The sequence below is a fragment of the Psittacula echo genome, assembly GCF_963264785.1.
Source record: "Psittacula echo genome assembly, chromosome: 3".
Classification (NCBI taxonomy): domain Eukaryota; kingdom Metazoa; phylum Chordata; class Aves; order Psittaciformes; family Psittacidae; genus Psittacula; species Psittacula echo.
The window spans coordinates 52,893,835-52,914,708 of record NC_137736.1 but is presented as its reverse complement, the minus strand read 5'-3'; the positions used below and the strand labels follow the sequence as shown (position 1 = coordinate 52,914,708).

The 20,874-nt window shown below is 36.5% G+C and overlaps 1 protein-coding gene and 1 long non-coding RNA gene across 2 annotated transcripts in view; one reads left to right on the top strand and one right to left on the bottom strand.

The window, feature by feature from the left end:
- PUDP (pseudouridine 5'-phosphatase) overlaps positions 1–11,115 on the bottom strand; it is a 76,274-nt gene extending 65,159 nt beyond the window's left edge. The window contains exon 1 of the mRNA XM_080613050.1: positions 10,895–11,115. Coding sequence (XP_080469176.1) covers positions 10,895–10,979 — 85 coding nt within the window. The 5' untranslated portion in view covers positions 10,980–11,115. The remainder of the gene's footprint in view (positions 1–10,894) is intronic.
- On the top strand, positions 10,239–14,694 carry LOC308218708. The gene is made up of 3 exons (XR_013956417.1): positions 10,239–10,925; positions 11,643–11,723; positions 14,371–14,694. It is a non-coding gene; the product is annotated as an uncharacterized lncRNA (long non-coding RNA).
- The last annotated feature ends 6,180 nt before the right edge of the window (positions 14,695–20,874 follow it).

Below are 20,874 nucleotides of genomic sequence, written 5' to 3'. Positions count from 1 at the left end.
TATTGGGTTGACACAGTTATGGTGGTACTGCTAAAAGGCTGTTTGCCTGTCATCATTTCTGTTATGAACTTTTATCTTCTACAGCTTTAAAACTCTGCTGGTAATCAAATAAACAAAATGAAATTATACAAGAATTAGAGCTGTTTCCTTCAAGAAAGGGATTTCTTCTGACAGTACCCACTGCCCTAATTATAGAACTTCAGAACTTTAACTCCCTCCCACAGACTGTTAAAGGAACTTAAGTAGGTGTTGAACTGGAAATCGGAAGTATCTACACTATTAGTACTGAAGCCATTAATTGTCTCAAAGGCTCCATTATAGACAATTCAAGTGGGCAATACATTTTTCAAACATAAGACTACTACTGAGTACAGTTATACAATACCTATAATCACCGGTCTTTGTAAACTGTTTCACTGAATATTTTATTTATTCTTCTGGGCCTATATTATCAATAAAACAATTCAGAGCTTGGAGTAGGTAATGTTATTTAAACAGAACTGTAGTCATAGTAGAACACCTGTGTCAACTCCTACCAAAGGAAAGAGCAGTATCTGTAAGGTACACTTTATTACACTTCTGATATTGTACAACACGTATGTATTGGGCACCTTGTAAACACTTATGAATACAAGTATAATCTTTCTGAAAGATGTATTTCCATGCTGTGGTCACCTCTAAAGAAAGAATGGCATGATAGAATAAAGTTTCGGAGAAGGCGTAATGATAAGCAGTATAAAATCGGTTGCCAAGTCAAGAAGACTCAGGTAAGATGAGGATTTCAGGACTTCTGTGAGAAAAATTTCTACAAAAATATGACCAAATCTCAGCTGGGACTAAATTTAGAGAGTTGTTTGCTTGTTTTCAAAAGCAAGCCTATTTTTAATTTTAAAAAGAAGACTACTTTTAAGAAATAGCAGGAGAGATAAAAGGCAAATATAAGTATGTAGGTAAGATATAATCTAGAAAGAATGAATGGGTACAAACAAAACTTTTCTGATTGTAGCTCATTTGAAATCTACTTAGGAATAATGTTAGAACATCAATTAAACGTAGTTTCTTGTACATACAAATAGAATATAAAGCAGAGAACAGAAACTCACAATTTCAATATGCAAGATACTATGAAGAGAAATGTAAGCTAAGTATCTACTGAAGAGCACACAGAGGAAAAGTAGCATTCCGCCTTCTTTTTCTTTATATATAAATACAGAAACTTTTAGGTCAAACAGGAATACTTGCTTTAGTTCCCTCGAAAGCTGCAATTGTAACAGAAGGAAGAAAATGAAAACATGAATCTATTCTATGTTGAACTACAGTATTAGAAAAGGGAATAGGTGAAGAGGTGGATAACTTCCATGCTTTTACTATAAATTTCAGAATATAGCTTTTCTTTTTCCCCTCAGTAGAAACTTATAAGAACATATAGCCATTTCTCAATTAACCAGGGTAATGAGGAAACAAAAACCATGCTAACAAACTATCCAATCATCTTGTATTATTGCCTGGGGAAGAAGCAAATTTTGGTTGGTTTTTTTTTTTTTTTTTTTGGTTTATTTTGTTTTTAATCTAACCCTTACAGCCTAGAGCTTCAATTTTATCTTGTTATTCTACAGTGTTTCCAAGTACACATGCTAATTACCTGCTCTCTGTGGCAATTTCCAAAAGAGGGAAGAGGAATAGTTCACTTCCTCTTCGAAAAAGGCAAAACCATGATAAACAGTAAACTATGCAAAGTCAATGGTGAGTCAAGCATTTTAAGAACCTATATTTTACAATACTGTACAATTTGCAAACAAGTGCCAAAAAGTTTAAAGTTCTGGAAGACACAAAACCAGAATAGGAACACTACTTCTTGCTCTTTGTTCTTAGATGTCTTCATTCATGGCAAATTAAGACAGCCTAACTAAAAATGGGAGAAGGATAAATACCATAAAAATATGATCTACAATAATAATAGCAATGCAAGTTATTAGGCAGTGGAGTAGCAATTAGATACACTACAATACCTTAGTGGCCAAAATATATTCATTTTCCTGAGATATGTTTCCCATGAAACATTGTTTTTAATTTTTAAAGACTAGAAATTGATTGCATTGCGATATGCTCTTTGTGGCACCATCTCCCCTGAGCCACAAAGCAAAGAACATTTTGCTAGTCCAATAATATTATAATGCTATAGAGAGGACTGAGTCCCAGCATAAAAGATCAGCTATTTCATATGGTGTAATTTTTTGCAGTAATGGTCTTGCAGCATAATGATGACACTATCCGAAGTTATGTCACTTTATGGGCATGCCTTAGTCTACTCCTCCGTCCTTAAGAGACAGGTCAAAGTAGCTTTCTGTACATATATTACAAAACAAATCAAAAATTCCTTAACATAAAACATTTTATTCAGATGTAATTATCTCTCCATGTACTCATGCTCCACCTTAAAACTCACTTTAGATTTTCTGATACTTTATAATCTCATTTATTTCATTAAACACACTTTATCTTCCATTCCATTCTTATTCAAGTATTAGCATAAATTTTTTCCTCTTTCTTACAGAGATGTTCCTAAAAGAACAGTACCAGTGTCAACTCAAAAAACTTCCCAATCCAGCAAAGACACTCCCTCTCATGACTGGTCAAATAAGTAATCAAGTAAGGGTCTATTAGTTTGAATATGTACTTTGTGGCAGTTTCCATTACACCCAAATGTACTGATTGAAGCAGAACACAATTTTAAAGATATCATGTTCAAAAATATTTCCTAACATGAGTGGGCAATTGCAGTATAAAGCGACATTGTGGAAGAGAACCTGAGTGAACTAATACACACAACAGACAATCAATGCCCAGGAGTGAACAAGAGGGCTGAGCTGCTTGAAAGCAAACCCATTCAGTTCAGCACCCACAAGCACTGAGCTGCTGCAAAGGACTGATATGTATCCACCTATCCTTTGGAGAGCAAAGGGTTCCTGGACCTATTACACCAGCTCAGAGAACGTGTATAAATGAGCTGGGAGAATGAGACACTGTATAATGTCTTATATACTAAACAATGACAAAGATCATAAGTAAATTCCTATGTATGTTAGGTAGAATGACTGGGCTGACAAATAATAAACTGGTCTTTCTTTGCAGTTGTCTTGCGTTATCCTGACAAACTGCACATGCCCAAAACTTGCCCAAAATAACCACACAAAGGCACAGCAGAGGCAAAAACTGAGGGGGAAAAAAATAATGTATGGAGTGTGGATACATAATTGGTGTTCCAAGAAAAGCTTTCAAGAATTAGGAATAAACCTGTTACATCAGAGACACGCAGTTTACTAGAAGTAAGACTTATTTGAGGACTTTAAAAAAAATACTTCATATACCCCAAAAGGGAAATGAGGAAGAAAAGAAAGAATACATTTTAAAAAACACAAAAACTAGTACAGAGAACACTAGCAAAACCATACTTGGCAAAGAGCAGCGTCCACTCATATACAAGTTCTTTCAAATTACAGCATTAAGATTTATTGCCAAACTAATATGGAAAATGGTATTTATTATAATAGGAATTAAAAATTAGTAAAAGCTGTACAATAACAGAAAGCATAGAGGCAGCAAGTCAACAGGTGTACAACACTTCAAGAAGCAATATATAAAAAAAAAAAATAAAAAAGAAAAAAACCTGTCAGATACCAAAAAAAGAGCCACAATAAACAGAGACAAGCATTCCTCACTGGCTATTGAAGGAAAGGAAGCAAAAAGTGAGATAAATAAGACAGGATGGTTTTCTCCTAAGTACCAAGAAAAATCTTGATACAGGTTGGCAGCACCTCAATGAACTTTGGGTCAGAACACTGATATTATTTATTATTATTTTAACATTATTACTATTAAGGAGGAGGAAAAGTACAAATCAAGGAGTCTCTGCCAGAACCATTGTAAGATACAAAAATTATCTTGGTTAAATACTTCTCAGTAGTCTTCTGACTACGAGAATCAATAGAGAGAGGTACAGAAACACATAACAGAAGCAGCAACCATCACTAGCGGTCTCTACATCATGCAAAAGAAAATCAGTTGCCCATAATGAAAGCAGTAGATACCATATTGGAAGGGAGAAGATACTTAGCTTAACGCCTTTTGTGTTACTTAATGCAGTTCCTGGTCTTTAAAACAGCAATGACCATATTGGGAAAGTTATCATCACCATGAAGGTCTGTTGCCAATTAATTTTACATACATAAATTTAAGAAATAGTTAAAAATAAAACAAAATTGTTAAAAACAATAAAAAGCCCAACATGCCTCCTCCTCAAAATCAGAAGTAAAAATGGCAGCATCAAGATTAAGATTGTCTCTTGGAGAAAATACAACAGAATTCATAGAGCAGAATTTTGATGGTAAACTGTACTATCCAGACAAATTAAGGTGTCCCTAAAAATTCCAGTCTCAAAGGGTTCAATTAGCCAACTCACAGAAAGGCTACATGAATGAATTACAGCTACTAAGAACAAGAGCCACAGAGCTGGGCCCGAGATGGCATACAGTGCAACTGCCATTGATATGCATCATAAAAAATGCAAGGTTGTTAAAGTTGTTTTTCTTCTTAAGTAAAAAGAACTGTAATGCAACAGCTGGAAATAGTGTTATTATAAGGTAAAATTCTATGCACCTTTTCTTTGTGTGAAAATCTGTTCCATTTATGGCACCTTATTATTTACATTCAAAGCAAAATTGGAACTTTATACACAAAACAGTGTACACAGCCAACAAATATAAAACCTTATCATCTACAAACAGGTTCTGCATTTAGGCACAGAAAGAGACTAATTTTTACAAATGGTCACACTGCTTTGTGCATCTTTAAAATCACTGAAGGGAACCTTTAGACTCCTAGCACCTTCAAAACAAACCTTTCCACTTGCTAAAGGCCCTTTATACAATTCAATGTCTGTAACAGTCAGAAAATAAAAGCCACATTATTAACAGTGGGATTAATTTATTTAGCAGCTTTGTTTCGTTTTGTTTAATTTCTTTTAAAACCAAATGCTTTGGGTGTGGTTCAACTAATAAATAAATAAGCACAAAAAATACATTGCATTTGAGTGTAAATTATGTACAATATTAAAATCAAATTGGGGATCCTTCAGCTTGAGAACATTCCTCTGTTACCCCCCCAGGGAGAAAAAGGGATCACTGCTAATGCTGCCCACGGCATTTTGAAATGTGGTAACCGTTACAGAAATGAAAAAAAAAAACCAAGCCCTGTTCTACAGATGGTGAACTAAGATCCAATTCTGGATTATTCTAACCACAGACAACAGGCAATCATGTGGAAGGACAATCTGCAAATCAATTATGGGAATAATAGAAGTTAGACTGTAGGTTAGAATGTTTGTTATGTCTTTGCCAAAATTTTCCTTGCTGTTAAATTAAAATGCTAATTTTCAAGTATATGACAAATCTTATTCACTCTACTTATGGTTAATTAATTCTCAATGAGGAGCTGTTTTACTTATGTCCAAAATTTGCTCATGAAGCATCTATGCAGTATTTTAATCTAATAATACCCTTAATCTCTTTGTTTTTGCGACAAAATACAAGTATAGAACACAGGGGCAAGACATTATTTTTGTTTCATTCTTTGTTTCCCAAAATCAGATGGAAATGGAGAATGGCAAGAAATAAGTCTCCACTACCTAGAGGCAAAAAACAGGCTTAAAAGATTGCCAGTTTATAGCCTAAAAAGATTAATTCCTGCACTTAAGCCATAATGGAGGACAATCTAGAGATGACTGATGTTTAGTTGAATTGGTGCTATTTGCTCAGATGCAGAAGAAATAAGAAGCTGTTTTAACCTCCCATTCACACTAAAAAATAAAAGACACCATGCACATCAGCAAACTCCACCATAGAACTCTTACCAGTTTTCTTGTACCAGCAATCTCCTAGGCAACTTGCGCAATGAAATGAAAGTAGGAGTACATTTTTGAGTTCTGACCTCTGTGACAATTGGTAGGTAACACTGGGGAGGAAAGGAAACATGCCAAAACTCACGTGAATCTCAACAGGGTAATGAATTTCACTGCAAGTTAATTTCTTCTATATTATAGACCAGAGATCACCTGTATGACTAGCCATGCAGGAGTTGCTTAGAAGTGGCACACAAGAATCCAACAGTCTCCTCCACACATAGGAGACAGCAGCTGCAAATGCAGCAACTTCTGATCTCAGTTGCTTAAACTACTTCTTGCCCCCCTGTGAATGGTCAGAACAAGCTGGCATACCTGTGCCTGTACAGGCCAACATGACTGAGTTATGCAAAAGGTATCCTGCAAAACTAAGCTACTTTAGAAACCATCTTTTATATCTACCTGAATGCGTTAACTTATCTTACGTAAAGATGATGTTTTACAACACTAGGGGCTGGCAAAGATCATAATTTACATAAAATGGTCACTACTAATAATAAAATACGCGACTAAACTTTCTATACTGAAGTGTGATGTTCTCTGAATGTTACTTTAGCTTTAGTCCAGCTTTAAGTACAATGCTAAGAAATACTGTATCTTTGCTGCAATTTTCACAAATTCATCTGTCAGGAAAGATTAATATTATGCATGCACCTTGTAGAGAATATAATTTCTAATATAGGCCATTTTCAGCCCCCTATAAGTTTAGGCATAGAAAAACAAAGGCAATATTCAATCCTATCTGTGTTCTGGTGGTGGGGTAGTTATTGACTACAAAGACATAACAAACCTAACACTTGTCATAGCTAAAAATACAACCTATGGAGTAGTTGAGAAGATAGATCCTTGGGGGGCATTACTCTAGTTGTGAATTTTGTGCAAATTCAGTATAGATTTTTTGCTTCTCTATCTTCAGTGTTGGTTTTGTATGTTTTTACAATATGCTAAAACGCCAGAATCAGAAATTAAACAGTTCAACTATAACAAAAGTATTAAGCTATCAAAGGTCTCTAGCTTCTGGCTTTTTATTTTAGCCAGCTAATCCTGTATTGTGTGTGCTGAATAAGTGCACACGTAAGTAGGTTTAATAGTTTAGATTATACTACATTGAAGAGTAGTCTTCTGTTGGAACAGACTAAAGCATTTAAAGAAAAAGCAATTTACTGTACAAATTCTGAGCATTTATTGCTAGAATTTGCTGTAGAAAAGCAAGGAGAAATTTAACACTACAAAAGTGTTAAGGAAAAAAAAAAAGTATGGTAGTACACCAAAAATTAAAATTTAGTGATTTCTTTTCCTCTGGTTTACACTACACAGTGAACTGAGCAACACTTATAAACTCTACCAACTAAATCGTGCTACATATGTATAGTAAAGAAGACTGTAACTGCAGTACACTAGCACTAAGGCTGTTTTTTCTATTACAGATGGAGTTTACCACAAAAGTCCTTCAATTAATTTTACGTATTAAATAACAAGCTGTCTAGAGGTGCTGTTCAGAAATTTCACTTACTAAATGAGAGCATTACTCTCTAGTGTGCTAATTTCCTTGCAATTAGAACCACAGATGAAAAAAAAATAAGATTCCATTCAACATCTCAAAGGGAAAGAGAAAGTAATCCAGAAGGGTAAAAAACCCAGAAGGGTGAACTGCATTGATTATAAATGCTGAAAAAAAGGTGTTAGATAACACTTCAAATAAGGATACAGAAGGACTCTGAATAAAAGGGATGAAGTACTTCCACTGGCAAGAACTTTCCTATTGAAGATAAGCTGATGTATCAAGGTGGGACTCAAGGACAACTTAATCAGTCTCAATTATATTAAAGAAATGGGGGAGATGAAGTCACAGAAGATCAGATTCAGCAACACTTTCACACAGCCCAGCGTTAGCCGCTAAAGTATATGGATGCAGATTCTATAGGGTAACACTTGGATTGTTTCCAAAGTCAAAAACCTTGTAAGCTCCTCAGACCTCATTTAAGGATTTTACACTCACTGTTATGAATTATTCATGAGTATTTTGGAAATCTTCCTATCAGAAGATATCGTACCTTCCTTAATCAGAAGCAAGTATGTCAGCTATAGGAAGCAAGCTCATGGCACATTACACTAGATCAATTTAATGCTCGATTTTTCATTGCTTATAGATCAATTCATATTCATTCTACAAAATCAGCGAGGCTTAGGTGACAATTTCCAAAACCAGTCACATTCTTTTTCACACACTACTTTGGAAAATTACTGCAAAACCTAAAGCTTCAGATTCTGAAAAATGCAACCAGCTTTGGAGGTACTTTCAAAAGTTACGAAAGTGTAGTTTTAGATGCCCAATACCAACATCTTTGTCCGTGCTCTTTCAAAATAAGTTATTTAAGCAGATTTCTATAGCTTTGTATTTCTCGAAATTAAAAAATTTCATTTTACCATCTCTGATTAACACTATTTGACACATGAAGAATTTCAGTGCAAAAATTAAAAGGATATTATTTCTCGCATAGCTTTACATCAATATAACCATTTGTCTCATTGGGAAGATTTATAGCAGACAGGTTGGGCAGAAAGTGTCTAACCTGTGTGTGCCTTCAGTCCTTCCTCAAACTTATTCTAAATTTCTTGAAACATTTCTTGAAATCCTGCAGAAGTCCAACCAGTTTCTCAACTGCTTTTCTGCTTCCTAAGGGCCACAATTTGTCATGAAACAAACAGGTTTATAAAAAAATTGTTGAAGTTGTGACAAAACTCGAAGTATTTAGAGACTGAAACATACTGTAAGTCCACTGAAAGGAAGTGTATGTTACAGAAATCATCAAGGTGGTGTCCCTTTTATGCCTCTGTACTGTAAGACACTAAGACTATTTTCAGATTAATTTTATACATAAGTATAGCTTTCATCACAGCTGAAAGATTACTGAAATACAACATACTCTTTCAATGCAACTTTTTAAAATAGAAGAAATCAAAACCACACTGTAGCATAACACAACACAACAAATACTTATCAGGCAAAGGATGCCTTGTCTCACACACAGGGAGAAAAATAAATTATACTAGGGTGCATAAACACTTCACGTAAGTGCATTCTATATGCCTACATTTATGTCTGCTATTTTATTTTGAATCCAGAAAGTGACAAAGTATTTCCCTGGAGCTGTACTTTACAATGGATAAATTTAATAACAGGAAGCAGTAGGTTTATACCTCTAGTGTCTCAATCTTGATAAACATAGGTCCAAGAGTTATGGATCCCTTATAATTACTTCTCAGTAAGAGGTACAGTTAATAATCTAGAGTACTTTTAATGTTTCTTCACTGTATGAACCCCAGGAGTTTGGAGAACTAAATATGGCTCAGAACTTCAAATTGTTTTGCTCGTTTGGAATGTTACAGCAAGGCAATTTCTAAACATCAACAGGATAGCGTCTGAGAAAAATGCCTTTAGCCACTATTGCCCAAAGCTAGAGCACCTGTACTGCCAATACCTGCGCATAACAGATTCACTTAAAACTGATGTAGAAATCTTATGCATCCACATCAATGCCTGCACATTCATATTGCTTACCTAGACTGTCCTGTTCAGGTGAGCATTCTCTATGAAACAGATTTTCAAATTCCACATAAAAGCAGTTGTATGTAAGTAAAAAAAAAAAAAACCTGCCCTGAAACTTCTAAATAAAAATGAAATTGTTAATAAAAAACCCAAACAAACAAACAAACAAAAAAAACCAGCAAACATAACCCCAGGCTATTTGAGACCTCAGTGGTGAAACAGAAAATGAAATAACTTACTTAATCACTCTTTCACATGGTGTACTGAGAGTGCAAATGAAACAAATTGAAGCCAAAGGCTCTAAAGTCACTGAAACTATCTGATTTATGACAGTATAAGTAAAACCATTTTTGTTTCAAACCACGATAACTGAATAGCCTTCACCTCTTATAGGCCTGAAGAAGGGAAAAGTGCACTTCTCCTGCAGAATAATTCGTTAGACTTCACAGAAGTCTTTCCAGAAACTGCAATAACTTGGGTTTTGCAGAAAGAAGGCAGGAACCTCAAGTTCACACTTTTGAAGAATTCACCCACATCCAAAGCTGGCTCCTGTATGATAATCCACATGGACTATCTAAAAAAACCAAGGCACATACAAAAATACTCCGCTATTCTACAGGAGACACACAGCAGAAGGCCCTGATTCAGCAAATAGTTAAGAACAGACTTAAAAGCTGCTCTAGTCATATTGACTATTCAAACCTCAAGGTGCAATCCAGCTGTAGCACAGGAGGCAACAGATTTCAGAATAACCGTGCAAAGCTGAAACCAAAATAACAATTGAGGAATTGACTATCACAGCAGTTTCCAGGCTTTCCAGTTGCAGACTGCAGCTCTAAACATTCAAAAGTGCTCTCCTGGTCAACCCCATCCAGCAGAAGCCACCCCCGGGTAAGGAACTCTCCGTGTCACGGCCCTTTGCAAACTGAAAACCTATGCGTTCCTTACACCCACTCCCCATGGCTTTTAACCCCAATGTGCTCCTCACCTCTCTACCCCCAGCCACCCTAACCTCCCTCAGTTCTCCACCGGTGATTCAGTGTAAGCTCCCTTTTCAGCCTCAGCCCTGGAGCTTTTAATTCGTAAGTTTGCCCACGTTTGGAGGGAGTAACGGAACAAGGAAGTAAACCGCGTTTAAGCAACACCACCCGGGTGCCCTGGCTGCTCGCCCGCAGCGCTGAGACCGTCAAGGAGCCACCGGACAGCCCGGTCTGGCCTCGGGAGGCGCCTCGGTGGAGGGGCGGCGCGTCACGGCAGGAAGGGAAGGGGGCTGCCCGCTACGGCCCCTCACCGCCCGAACGAACGGGCCGGGCTGGGCCCGGCTGCGCAGTGTGCCCGGGCAGCGACGGGCCAGGCCGTGGCGGGGGAGAGGGGCAAAAGCTACACACCCAGGAGAAGGCCGTCCATGTCAAAGATCAGGTGAGTGACTGGCCGCAGCGCGGCTGCAGAGGAGGAGGAAGAAGAAGCGGACATGGCGAGGCCACAACAGCCCCGGCCCTGTGTGGCAGTTGGCGGCGCAAGCGCGCTCCGCCGGGGCGGTGGGAGCAGAGGGGAACCGTCCTGTCGTGGAGTAGGGGTGTGTGCTGGGAGCGGCGCTGGGAGTGTGGGGAGTAGAGGCCTTTCTGGTTGGTTGTTTTGTAGTTCTCTTTTAAAAACAAAGCCTATTTCTCTGCATGGGGCCGTCTTCTAGAGCGGGACTTCTCATTTCAGATTCCGTTTGCTGCTGCTTACGGAACATACTGGGGAGTTGCTCAAGTTTTGACATTTTCAGGCAGCGTTCCTTCGCAAAGCTTTTGTGTGCCTGCGTGGAAAATTACAAGGATACTATCATCGCTGGTAACTGGAGCCATAAGCAGGCACTAATGTATGTGAAACTGTGAGGAAAGAGTAAACCCATCTCTTAAAAGGGCTGCTGGGTGTGGAAATAGTTAATTCTGGGTTGTTTTGCGTGGTAGTTTGGTTTTTTTGGGGGGGGTTTAAGCATTCAAGACCTGAAGTTCAAAAACCAACCCAGTGCTCTTGAGACAAAGAAAAATTTCCCTGCACGGACACATCGCCCAGTTTTATCTGCATGGTTGCAAGGGGAAGAGGTAAAACTTTGCTCATCAGCCTTCCCTTCTATTTTTTTTAATGCAGGTAACTCATCATTGGGCATCAAGATTGCTGAAATACCAGTTGCAGAAGCAGATATGGAAAGAGCTGTGTCAAGCTTACAAGGTGACATACTGACTTGAAGATTTGTATTGCTTTGCTGTTCTGTGGGAAGGCAATGGTTAGTTGCAGCTTTGCATAGGGGAAGTCCTGTCTCTCTTGTCTGTAGGTAGGCCTCTTGGCAATTCTTTTTTTTTTTTTCCTCACAGTTCACTCATTTGAATTTGCAATACTTCACCTTTTTAGCAAGTTAGAGGTGGTTTTTAAAACCCTAACTGTAGGTGTCATACAATCACACTTGAATTTTAAGTTATCCTCCTTATGCATCTTGCCTACCCCTAAAACCTATCCCTTAAAAGAACCCTCACCCTACATTTGTGAGAAATATCATAGACACAAAGGCCTTATACCTCTTTCTATCTTGCAAATAGAAAACAAATAAAACACTCTTTGACTTTACTTGTACTTTAATAATAAAACTTGACTTTCAAACTAAGTTATTTGAGTTATGGGTTGGTTTTCTGGTTGGTTGGTTTGTTTTTAACTTGTCTTATTTTGTAATGATTATATTTGATAATGCTTCTTAGGTCCTGCCTGTGTAGGCTAGTCTTTTTAGACTGTGCACATTGCCTTAAATGTCTTTTAAAAAATGTCATCCGTAGTCCTGATGCACACCTGTTAGGTCTTGCATAAATTACGGAAAACGGATCCTGTGCTTCCAGATTTTTTTTATTTTTTTTTTGTAGCCTTACATAAGTGTTAAGAATGCCCACAGCCATTGTTGTTTCTGCAGTAAACACTGTGCAATAAGTCAATATTCCAACTTTGTTTCAGACACCAAATATGTTTGTCTCCTTAGTTGTTCACTTAGATGAGAACACAGCTAGAATCAATAGAAAGTCCTACGTACAATTGTCCAAAAAAGTGTTACTCTGTTAAAAGGAATAAAAAAATCGTTATAGTAATATCAGTACTTATAATGGTAGCATTCTCCTATTTTAAGAAAGAATGTGTTTCTGCTGTAAAAGCAAAAGTTTCAAGAGGGTGAGTAATGAGGTTGTATGGCAGTGATACTTGAGGTGAATTCATCCACTTTCTAATTAGCAGATAGTCTGAAAAAAAAAACCCCGTCTTTAGTTGTATTTGGTGGCATACTAACTTGTTAAAAAGTTACTTGTTAAAAGAAAAAAAAAAAGAAAAACTACAGCAGTCAGATATCTTGATTTATTGTTCTAATTAGAGAAAAGCATATTTTGATCACAACTCTGGCTCCTCCATTCTCTTCAAAAGGGAGAGACTATTTTTAGTGTCGAGTTCATCTCAGAAAACATAAGGCTTATGCAAAACTTGTGATTATTTAAAGTGGAAATAAATCCTAAAGGCAACCTTTATGAAAAAAGCTTATAAAATTGAAGTGTAATCTACAAGATTAACATTTTAGGGTTAAGTGGTTTGTGCTACATATCTTAGTGTGTGCATTTCAAGACTGTCAGGCTACCTGACAGGCTGATGACCTCAATTTGCTTTGCTTTACTCCAGCTCATCAGTGATAATCAGTGTAATGTTAGCTTACTTGATTCTTCAAAGCTGCATTCAAACACAAGAAAATCTTCTCAAAATAGACAAACTCATTAGGTTTATTCAGCGTGACTATGTCTTTTTACTAGCATAATGAAACTTGATAAAAGTCCAAGGAGAACTTTTAATTCATGGTGGAGCATGGTTTCCTAGATGCACAGTAAGTGAGAATGCTGATTTAAATTTTATTTGAGCTGTCTTAAATATTTGTCTCAAACATTTTAGAGATAGTATTTGGGTTTGTTTTTTTTTAATGAGTGAAGAAGTTGAGATTGAGAATTGTGCAGTTGATTTGTTTTGTTTGCCTTTTATCACTTATTTTAAACCTATTTCAAGTGATGAGGACTTTATTTTAATAACTTCGAGTTGTAGGAAGCATACTGTGGTGGAGGTACAGTAACCATGAAAACAGATAGTTAATTATATGCCTAAGGACCTGATGTGTGCTTATGGGGAAGGGTGAACTTCAGTTACTGAGATGCAAGTAGACTTAAATCCCTCAAAGTCTGAAGAACACAGTTAACTTCTTGTACATTTTTTAAATTAATTTAACTTTCTATCCAGGCGTATACAGAAGCAGATAAGTAAATCTTTGCCAAGTTTTATATTTTATTGTGTTACATGATACATACATATGTGGATGTCCAAGTTTTTGAACAAATGTAAGTTAGCTGCCTACAGCTTACTCTTCCTACTCCAAACGAGTCTTTTTTCTACGGCTTTGTAATAATGCATTACATTCACTTTGTTCTTGCCTGTGAGATAAGGTGTAAACACTCAGGCGTGTATCCATGGGATTATTAAGTACATGACACATTGTTTCACATATACAGTTCTCATAACCTTTTTTTAACCTTTGTATGTTTGTTTGGGATTTGTTTACATTGGAGCTAAAATGTTTGCCACATTACTAAAACTTACCTAAATTCTTTTCCTGGAAAGTAAAAGCTTCAGAATATGCTTAAGTGTTTTCTTAGGTAATGCACTTGACACAAAAGTTGCAGTTTCCTATTTCACAACTTTATATTGTGCTTGAAACATGGATTCACTTACATATTTTTGTACCATATATAGGAATATCATGCACTATATGTTTCACACAGAAATGACTGACTTTATTTTTCTTGTTCTGCAGGCGCCTTGGCAAAGAGGATAAACAGATTATAATCCGTTTTGATTTGCATATTAAAAAAGAATCTAAAGACTTGAATAAATCCAGTAATTTAAAAGTTTTTGCAATGATGTACATGAACAACTGTTAAACCCACTATTAGTAACAAATTGCTTGTAATGAATTAGACTTAAATGTAATTTAATTAAACTATCAGCTGAGATTCACAGCAGTTGCTGTAGTTGAGCCTATAAGCCCTCAGGTAATGAAACCCCTCCCAGTGCTGGATGTCACCAAACAAGAGCTTTTCACCTATTATTGTTTTAGTATATGTTTTTATGGTTGCAAAAGGGAAAATGAGCATGTATATTAAGGCAATTAAATAATACAATGCATCTGCTGATCTGAGTAATCTTTTATTCATTACATGAGTCAAAAGGGAGTCTATTTTCGTTAATCAATCATATGGGTCTTCTTACAGCCAAGCAGGTAGGGGGGAGGAGAGCCATCTGTTTTCTGGATTTTGCTATTTGCCATATAGGTTAGTTACAAACGCAAGAAAGATAATGTGTTATGCTTCAAGAGAATAAAGTGAAGAAGATATGTGTGTTGGTCATCCATAAATTTAGATGAGGCACTATAAAAAGGCTTTTAAGCAGCAATGAGGAGTGAAATTCTGGAAAAGCCAACCAAGCGAACAAGAGACAAGAACTCTTAAGATATTTTTAGATGTCAATTGCTGTATTTATTGATGGGATGGTACAACAGAACAATCAGTTTCTGAGGCTGAGAAATTAAGCCTTAATGCCATCCTTCAGGGGCCTTTTTTTGTTTCCATTCAAGTCAGTGAGAATAATTTTCTCTCCTCTATGGCTTGTGAATAGCTTTTTTGACATAATTTTTTGTCTTCTAGTAAAGTATTGGCTGCACACAGGCAAAGTGTTAAGATGATTAGCAGTGTCATTGTAATTGAAATCCTGAAGTGCTTAGTGGTCACTCTTAGCCTTAAACTACCAGAAAGATTAGGGAGGAAAGGATTGCATTTCCTTCATTTGCAGCTTTATTTATCTAACTTTCCAATGTTGCAGGAGCCTAAAAGTTTGGTCATGCTGTTGGTTTTCTTGTCTGTGAATTTTATAGCTATAGTTTTTTCATTTTACTACAGTTTGATTGTTACAGATTACAAGAAAAAATTTGTAGTGCCATGTGGAATACACATTCTGTCAACCTTCCTGAGCAAGACGTCTGTCACTTGATTGCTGGCAATAAGGGTGGAACTGAATGCACTGACCCTTCCAGTGGTCCCTTTCAGTCTTGTTCAGCTCAACCTCTTCAAAGGCTGCAACAATTACAGCTTCAGATGGAAAAGAGATAGAAGGATTGCGATTCTGTGGGTTGAAAGGTCTCTAAGCCACTGATCTGTAATGCTTCAGAGTCAAGTTTTATATGTGTGTTCCCCACTCAGCATGAAACAAGCTGTAGAACTGAATTTCCAGAGCTCAGACATTCTGCTTACTTTGTGGGTGCACGGCCTTACAATTTTGTACCTACCCAGAAGAGCTGACCAGAGATAAATGAGCTTGCTGACACTCAGCCTAGAATGTTTGTCTGCAGGATCAGGGTAATCATGCTACCAGCCTAGGTAGTGCAGGGAGACATACGTTGAGGAATAAGGTTCAGTGTGTTGTAACAAAATATATGAGAAAATGATGTAGCCTTATTTCCTATTTTATGCTTTGAACTAGAATTTTCTTAGCAGAAGGTAAAGAGCAGATACTTGTCTTCATAAAACATTTGTAAAATGGAAACGCCACTTGTAAATCTGATACAGTCAGATATTAGGGCTGCCTAGAAGGAAGCATATAGTCCCAGTGCTGTGAAGCCAGTGAGACCCTGATTTTGTTTTCATTTTTTATTTCCTAAGACAGCTAGCTCCACCTACTAAGCACATCTGAACCATTTCACCTTGGGTTCTGTAAGGTGAATGATTGCTCACAGACATGCTGCAGGATTGAAAGATTCGTAGATTTTGTTTTCATATAAGCTTAGATGCTGGTAAGGCCAGAAGAGATGTTCAAGACATAGATGAATTTTTTGAGTCAGAATTGTATATGCTAAAAATGTCTGTCCAGACATTCTACCTAAATTTTTCCAAGTCTTTGCTCGTCTAGGATATCTTTGTTCTCCCTCTATATTTTTTCTTTTTTTTTAAAACAAATTTAATTCCTTTAACCTTTCCTCATAAATTAATGCTTTCTGAAGCTTTCAGCATTTCGTTTGCTCTTCAGGATTCCAGTTTTTCTGTATCCTTAGAGAAGTCCACCACTCAGATATATATTTATAGCTGTTGGGTTTATAAGTGACAAAATAGAAAAGCCAGGTTTTACTAATAGACTGCCTTCTTAGTCTCAGGTACAGCATAACTTTGAATTAACATAAGAATTGAATTAGCACTTTTGCCATGGTTTTATTTTGTTCAGTAATGAATGATTTGTAATTCTTTTGAATATTTTTTACTACTGCTGCTCAAGTTGTTCCCATTTTGTAGTAAGCCAAAAGCTTTTGCTGCCACTTGCTCAATTTAAAATTTTCTTTATAGATCACTTCTAGCTGTATCCTCATTAATTAAGAATAGTCAGTATTATACTTCACTGTAAGAGATCAGTGGCAACATATCTAGCCCATGAGGAGCTTACTACGTCTTCATACAGTTTAAAAGATCTTTCTGCATTTTTAAGTATGAAACATTTCTATCTTGCAAGCCTGATAAGGCAACTATCTCCAAAAAAGCTGTGTTACAGAATGAATCCTTGTATCACTGTTTCAAAAACGTTGCATGTGTCACTTAGCCCAGTGGCTGCTAGAACCAGTAGGGAATGAGTCTTATATTAATGACCACATTTGACAGCCTGACTCTGTAATCTGGTTTTCAGTGGCTTTTCATTTTTAGGTCAACAATTATGCCCTTATCTGGAAAAAATAGACTAATGCAATTTTAAAAAAATTATTAACAAGACTTTTAATATTAAAGATGGCTATATATCCTCATTAAGTAAGATGTGCCATCCAGAGACTAGCCGTCTTGTGCTGTGGTCATGAAATGAAGTAGGGTTAGGCTGTGCTCTTGAGCTATAGAGCTCTGAGGAAAGCCTGTGTGCTTCATGAAGCACAAAGCTCCACTCAGTGGGTGGCATTCTTATCACTGACGTTTGTCACCATTATCTTCTGGGGTAGTGCTGTCACTAAAGCTGTTTAAAGTTGGTGGATATATAGTAAACCTTTTCCCATTTTCAATTTTTAAATATATTTAGCTGGGTGATTGTTGCTTCTTAAAGGACCTGACAAAGGGTGGGAATGTACATAGCTGTCTGCTTTTTCTGACTTATCACATCCAGGAAATATAATCAAATACATTATTTAATTTAGATTCAATGGAATATATTTTTCCTGTTTGTGCAAGCCCACCTTTCTTTAAAGATCCTGTTCTGTTTGTGAGTTGGTGTAGCTTAGTCAAGTATCTGCCAGTTAGAAACTATGGCTATAGTGACTACCAAACCTGGATCTTTATACTTGCATAGTATAGTCAGTATGTTCCTCCAGCTAAACTCCTAGCTAAACTCTTAACTAAAGTTAAGCACAACCATGATAAAAAATGCCAAAATCATTAGAACATGTCACTGAGTTCCATAATAAAAGCCATTATGACTTCCTCAGAACTGCACAAAGTCCTCTGCACAGATTTCACAAGTTCGTGTAATGATTCCCCTGCAGCCCTCAGGGTAACTGCATAGCTACAGAATTTTAAGAGCGAAACTTGGCATTAGTGGTTTTGGACAAAGCCAAAGAATAAAGATTAAACATCTTTTTTTTTTTTTTTTGCTGAAGATTTGTTACAGCATAAATATTGTCTAATATACAATAATCCAATTTTTATAAAGTCCCTAGGAACAGCAGAGGTGCATTTTTTAATTCTGGACAAGTGTGACTTTCAAAAACATTTTCTGAAATTAGCTAGGTTCCTTGGGTTTTACTGTAGTGAGAAGTTAACAAGTATCCTTTTTTTCCATTTTTAGCTCTGTTATTGGTTTATTAAATTAAATACAAGTTTGTATTAGCAGATTTATGTAGAAGCATAAGCATTTAGGTGTGTGCCAATATTCAGCCAGTCTAAGAAAGCAGTGCATCATGTTTGGTTTTTACAATGATATATCTGTACTGTAGCTGGTAGATGAACACTTTGTGGTGCAATTGAATTTGATCCTAAACTTCTAAAGCTTTGGCAGAGATATTTTAATGAACTGAGACGAAAGGTCTATCTCATGGTAGCTCTGCCTCTCCACTAGATTAAAATAAATCCAGTCATGCATCTTTTCATCTCCTCTTCTTTCCAAACACAATTAAAAAAATAATTTCCTTTACCAATTCAGTGAGTTGAATTTTGTTATACATATGAATGTTCAAATATAAATGTGTAGCTACTGTCTCCCACTTGGTGACCAGAAAACCAAAGTATCTAAAAAAACAACGTTTCTAACAAATTATGAAAGAAAAAACAAAGTTGAACCCTGCATTCATACCCATGTGGGACAAAAGACATCTTTGGACATGCATCTTTCTGACCAAGTTTCCTTGTGGAAAATATATAAATTGGGGTGGAGGGAAGAGGATAATATGTAAACTAGGTAGCACTTTTCAAAGTTTTATGAATGATTTTTTTTGTATTAGGGTCCTTGGACTTCCTGGGAGCAGTCATTTTCTGGGAGTACAGAAGTTTCTAAGAGAACGTACAGTGAACAAACCAGGATAGGCTACTACTGGATGTATTTATAGAGAGAGAATCTCTGTAATTCTATGCCTCTGATGGAAAAGTTTGAAAAAACTGAAGTTATACTTTAAAAGTGTTTTAATGCAGTTTCTCAGAAATTGCTACATAGATATTCAGCAGGAATGTTTACCATGTGTACAGAAGGCAGAAATGTACCTGAGATTGGCACTGTGCAAAAATTTTTTGTTTCCAAAAATATGTTGCAAAGCCACTAGCATTTGAAAAGCCTAACAGGAGATCTTGAGTAATAAACTAAATTTATATATAGGCATTATGAAAACTTACTGAGATTGTTTCTTAGTAATGAAGTAGCAATTGTGTTGGCATTGTATAGTAAGTTGTCTTTTTCAGTGTTGGCCTTCCTTCCCTTCTTTCTTCTGTTTTCAATTCACGTGACTGGACTTTGTATCCATTTATCGACAATCAGTGTAGAGCCATCTTGTTTGAAAACCAGAGACAGAAACTGAAACAATTCCGTGCTGCAAGGTAAAATGCCCCTCCTGCCCCAAACTCTGTCATTTATACATAGTTATATATAATTGTAAACATTGAGGTCATGTATAGTTGGAGTTCATATTCTTTCACATCTCAAAACAATGTCTTCATGGCGGGGAATTAGCAATTCTTAGAAGTAATTAACATACACTGTGTTGTCTTTTCCTCTTTAACTTAATGCTGTCTATTTTAGATAAGGAAGGAAAAAAGGAAGTTAATACTGTCTACTCTTGTCTGTAAGATACTGTCAACTATGGTGGCAAGTTATTTTGCAACAAAATGCACTTTGTTATTAAAGATTGCAATGGGGTAGAACATTCCCTGCCTGCAACAGGTTAAGGAGTGTATAAGCTTTACTTGAATAATAGTGCAAGCATTTTGAACAAAAAAGCAAGCAGGGTGTTTGTGAACAAGAACATTTTCCAGCTGTGCAACGGTGTTTTTTCTCTTACACTTAAGCTCTGGTTGTTTAAAAAGTAATGTTAAAAGTGTATGTAATTTTGATTACAGACTCTGTTTCAAGAATCAAATGGAAATGAATTGTTAAATAGCTTTGAAGGGGGGTTAGGATCTAAAATAAGCTTGTAGTGAATAAAATAAGCTTGTAGCTTTTGAAGTGACTGTGGTTTGTGTCCAGTGTATGTAATGTGACAAAGTCCACTTGATTCAAAGCCTGCAAGACTTAACTGTACCTTATAAAGTTATATTATATAAATCTAATGTCTTCCTTTGTGATCTTTTACAAATCCAACCTGCTGACTGAGGGTAAACACAGCTACTGAGAGGACAGTGTATATAAGGGTAATCTCTGGGAGAAAGGATGGCAAGGAATAATAGACAAAGAGAAAAGGTGAGGAAAAAATAATCACTTCTGGATAGTTTGTATCTGCCAGGCCTAAGCAGAAGCTCTACATTTAGCAACCATGCTGAGAAAGAAAGAACGAAGATGAAAGAGGAGAAGACTATTTAACCAAAACAAGTGTTAGAACAGAAACTGACCATGCATATTGCTTGCTATGCAATTTTGTAATTACTTGCTAATAATATGGATTCCATACATCCTGTTTTCTCACAAACATTTTTTTTGCTTCTGCCCTTAGGATGCTCTCTAGGTGGATTTTAGTTAAGTGCAGACCTGTGTTAAATCCCTGTCAGACCAGCAGCTGAGGCTGCTTTAACATCTGGAGAACCACAGATGTTCGGCAATT